This window comes from Sinocyclocheilus grahami, unplaced genomic scaffold (genome assembly GCF_001515645.1).
Source record: "Sinocyclocheilus grahami isolate Dianchi unplaced genomic scaffold, SAMN03320097.WGS_v1.1 scaffold593.1, whole genome shotgun sequence".
NCBI classification, from domain to species: domain Eukaryota; kingdom Metazoa; phylum Chordata; class Actinopteri; order Cypriniformes; family Cyprinidae; genus Sinocyclocheilus; species Sinocyclocheilus grahami.
This window is the reverse complement of record NW_015505772.1, coordinates 585,324-590,384: the sequence shown is the minus strand read 5'-3', so window position 1 is coordinate 590,384 and position 5,061 is coordinate 585,324. Positions and strand designations below refer to the sequence as shown.

General features: G+C 35.3%; 1 protein-coding gene across 1 annotated transcript in view; it reads left to right on the top strand.

The window, feature by feature from the left end:
- Positions 1 to 5,061, top strand: part of LOC107557233 (protocadherin-16-like) — a 48,187-nt gene that overhangs the window by 19,999 nt on the left and 23,127 nt on the right. The window contains exons 2-3 of the mRNA XM_016240581.1: positions 2,766 to 2,954; positions 4,771 to 5,002. Of these exons, the coding sequence (XP_016096067.1) occupies positions 2,808 to 2,954; positions 4,771 to 5,002 (379 nt within the window). The 5' untranslated portion in view covers positions 2,766 to 2,807. The remainder of the gene's footprint in view (positions 1 to 2,765; positions 2,955 to 4,770; positions 5,003 to 5,061) is intronic.

Below are 5,061 nucleotides of genomic sequence, written 5' to 3'. Positions count from 1 at the left end.
TTATTTTAATATATTTATATTTTTTTTTTTTTTTTTTTTTTTTTTGTAGATCTAAAGTTTTAGTAATGAGGGTTTTGCAACATTTTTGCAAGTTTTAATATTTTATTTTATTTTGTTTTTTATTTAAATCCATTTATTTAAAAAAAAATTTAAATGCAGTACAACAAAAACCATAATAATAAATATTGAAATATTTGTCAATTTATGCATTTTACATTTTATACAATTTATACATTTCATAGTAACCAGAATGAGATTTAGTGAGGATTTTGGGAACAGCTGACAACTGAACAGGACAGTCATCTTGCAGCCTTTATACTTTCTGTTTTCACAAAATATTATTATTGGAATGAATATTGGGAAGAAAAAAAACAAACAAAAGAATAGTTGCCTGACTTTGCTATTTTGGCCAGATTTCACATCCTCTAGATCTCATAAAAATTTTTTTTTATTTTTTTATTTTTTTACAATCCTCATAAATGGCACCAAGCAACATTATGAAACTTCTTCCAGAGTCGACCGTATTAAATATTTGCAGGCTTGGCAGAGTCAAAAGTCATTTCCCCTTGATGTTTTGCAAGGAGCCCTTTGTTGTTTTACAGGTATAGGGTCTTCAGGTCTTTCTGGAGTTGATGAATGGGAAGGCTTGTGGACCACCAGAGTAATTTTGTTTATAGAGTGCGTCGTGGTGGGCGAGAGGTCACTGCATTAAGCAGAGTTGAGGGGTTGTGACCTGAACCTTTCCGGTAGCAGGCGCCCTGTTGAGTGAGGGCCTGAGATTCCCGAGTCCTGTATGGCTTCTCTCCTCTGCTTTACCATGTCAGGACTGTAATGTGAATCAGCTGTACAGCTGCAGTTATACGGCCGTGACAATATGAAGAATATCTGTGGTGGTGTGTGAAAAAATGTGATTGCAGTTTCTTTTAACTGTATCATGAGTTCAGCTGATTTACTAGCTTCAAAACAGCAATTTTCATAAACCATAATTCTGCATTTCATGGCTCTCTGGAATGCTTGATTCTGACTGGTCACTTGCTGCATTCTGCAGTCAAATATTTTCTGTATAATGACCATTAAACTATAATTGTCTGTTTTGCCAGGCGACCACATTTTATGTCTCTTGTATCATTCTGCAGTCTCTTTCTTCTAAATGATGAAATTATGTCAATGTTTCATTGCATTTGTTTACTTATTTGATAAGTAGCTGTGTAATAATAATAAGGAGGATAACGCACAGTCAGATGGTCATTATCGCTAAATAAACCCCTTGAGGGTGATATGAGGCTCCTGATCCCCCTGTCTGGGTTTATATTGTGATACTGGCCAGCTGATTGTATATTATCCCTTACTTAATATCTTCTTAATGAATATATATGAACTGTTAGCAAAGATTTTGGTAGGAAAACGCAAATTGAGAGAAATTTCTCCTGGTGTGTTCACTAAAAATCCAACAGCATATATATATATATATATATATATATATATATATATATAAAAGAAAAAAGTGTAATACTATGAAATATTACAATTCAAAATAACTCTATTATTATATATTTTTTGATTTCATATTATTGTAAGTTTAAATCTATTTTGCTGCTTATTTTTTATTTTTTTTTATTTATTGTGAAAACAGTGTTTCCTTTTTCAGGATTTTGAAATTGATAAAACTTTCAGAAGAACATTTATTTATAATAGTGTAATAATTTATAACAGTGTAAAAGTTGTTACTTTCAGTTTTGATAAATTTAATACACACTTGCAGAATAAAAATATAAATTAATGACACCAAACTTTTGGATGGCAGTATATTTCATTAAGTTACTTTTGACTCCTTCCTTTGCACCCCTCCCCCCAAAAAAAAAAAATCTGATCCAGACCATCTCATACACATTTTCCTTGCTTTCCACCCTTCCCTTTAAGTTGGTCATATCACCAACATGTCATTGAGGTGCTGTACAGAAACCAGCGCACAGAGAGGGCAACATGCCCAGACAAACAAAGGCTTTTATGATTTGTGGAAGCATAGAGGAAAGAGATCCAAGACATTTTTCCCTTTCCTAGCCTGCAGCAACAGTCCCTGGAATCTCCTGAGAATACGGCAGATTCTCTTAGTAACATTTGTCCCTCATGAAAACAGTGTTTTCAGTATTGTACGGCTGCATATGGTTTGCATTTGATGACTCTACGCTTCTGTCCTCACATTAATGTCACCGTAAATTGGCCAAAGCCATTCCCGAACACAAGGCCAGATTTTTCCGCTTGTATCAGTCGTGGCGTCCTTCACCACGAGAAGCTAATGCTGAGTTACCTCCACCTCATTACTCTTTAGAGTCTCCATCTCTCAGCAAGAGTGGCCCTCTTTCCATAGACATTCACCCAGGCATTCAAGGGCAGGGATTGTGAGTCGTAGAGTGGAGACACTTTTCATCCCTGCTGCTCTCTCTCTGCCTTCTCTTGTTTTCCCACTCCACTGTGAGAGATTGATGAGACAGGTGTGGCCAAGAACAGACCGGCTGGCAGTAAATCCATGGTACAATCAGCTAGAGGACAGAGGGAAAGAAAATACAAAGAGATGGGGATTTATGTCTGGAGTGTCTTGGTTATTTAATGGGGCTGCACTGAAGTCTCAGAATTATTGATTAATTATTTTAATGAAAACATATTAAGACCTCTGAATCTGATCTTCTTGTACTCTCTGGAGATGAGGGTTTATGACGTCAGTCGACCATAATTCTGACAATGTTCTCTGTGTTTGGGCTCCACAGGTAAAAGCAGACGATGCAGATGGCGGGTCGTTTGGGGCCATTATGTACTCGATTGGATCCGGGCCCGCTAGCGCTCCTCCCAGCCAGTTCACCATCAATAAGGAGACTGGACAGATCTGCACCAGTGTGGCTATGGATCGAGATGAGGGATCGGAGAGTTTCGACTTCACTGTCACTGCAACGGATGGGGTGAGGGAATGAGTTTGTACCTGCCTCATACAGGAATATTCTGGGCTCAATCAATGTTTGTAGCCTTTATGTGTAATTCATTATAAAAGTAGTTTTAATGCATTAATCATGCCTTGTAATGTACCTTATTGTGCAGTCTCATGAATAATTGTAACCACAGTCAATACATTATAACACTTCTCAATTCTATGCATTCATGCAATTCTATGCAAATTCAGTTGTAATTATTTACGACTAGATATAATGTATTACAGTGCACATTATGAATTATTGTAAGGCATTATACCCTTTAGTAACCGTTTATAATGCATTATACATAATAGCTTTAAGTGAAGTGTTGCCAAAAATTTTATTCAACTTTATGGTGAGGTACTTACTGTGGAAGTGAATGGGGCCCGTTTTTAGAGGATTTAAGACCAGAAATTTGATGCTTATAATTTTATGAAAACACATTAATTCATCTGTTAAAAGTGTTAATTGAGCTATGAAATTGTTCTCATAATTCTTATAGTCATTTTAGGGATTTTGGTGTTATGTTGTCATGTCAATTATATTTTAAATATGGGAATAACTGTACATATTTTTCACACTAAAATCATGTCAACACTCATTACTTGCACACTTGTTTACATTTTTAGCAATTTTGAAACCATGAGTCTTTTAAAATTGGCCCCATTCACTTCTGTTTTTAATAGTAGCTGTGTAGTATTTTTAAATAAAGCTTAAATAAGATATAAATATTTTAACACGGGCCCTATTCACTTCTTTTTTAATAGTAGCTGTAGAATTTTTAAATAGAGCAGAAATAAAACATAAATATTAGATGAAAAACTTAAACTTAAATGAAAATGAAAAAGTTCCCTTGGCAACTAATTGAAATTTAAATAAATAAAGATGAAGTATAAAAATTACTAAAACTAAAACTGAAGAAAAAATAAATTAAAGCAACAGTATATAGAAATAATAAAAAAATAAATAAAAACTATATACTTGACAAAAGCACAGAACAAAAGTATTAAAACTAAAATTAAAATGAAAAATAAAGATGTAAAAGTGAATTCAAAATATTCATAAATGCTATAACGGTATATAAATATAACTAAAATAACACTGGTCTCACCAAGATTGTTTTTTGTTTTTTTTTTGGTAATCAACATTATACACAAAATTGCTGTAAGGCCCACATTGTATGTTAGGGTCCAAAAGTGTGAGACCACTTGGAAAATTGGTGGTCATTAATACATTTAATATGCTTTTTAAGTGTTTGAGAAACCTGTTTCATTTGGAAATTTATACACTGCGGCTTTAAGAGTTGAAACCCCTTTAAAACTAATTTCCGAAGCATAAAGGTTGATTTAAAAAAAAAAAAACACCTTTACTTCTATCATGTAGCACCTAGATGCCCAGTCACATGCCCTGCTCAATCCTGTCTTCACTTAGTTGCCAGTAACAACAATCATGAGCTGTGTAAATGAAAATGCAATAAAGCACAGTGTCCCAGGGGCACATTGCTGTACATACACACACACTCACGCTATTTCCCTTTATAAGCTGCTAGCAAGCGGCCCACTTTGTTTCCCATTTCAATTATTACTGCAGCCATAAAATGCTGGCTGTGATGAGCGAACAGCCCACTACACTGCATACTACAGCTCACTGGCCCCTCATAACCTGGAAAGGCAATTATATGCCACTGTGAAGTTTTCATCTGCATTATTACACACCAGAAATCATCTAGATACAGATAGATTAGACAGTAGTGTGACAGTATCTACAGTCCTGTCATCGTTATCATCGATATGATCTTTTCCCGCAGGGAGGCCTTACATCCTCGGCCTCTGTGAAGGTGTCACTGGTGGACATTAATGACAACAGACCGACATTCTACCCTGTGAACTACGCCGTCAGCTTGAGCACACAGAGCACGCCCGGGACCTCCGTTGTCAGGGTAACGGCCCACGACCCAGATGCTGGTGCAAATGGTAAAGTAACATATCACACTGTCCCTGACGGAGGATCCAATTTCTTTACCCTCAACAAAGACACAGGTATTTCAATTAATGAAACTATTAAATTATATATATATATATATATATATATATATATA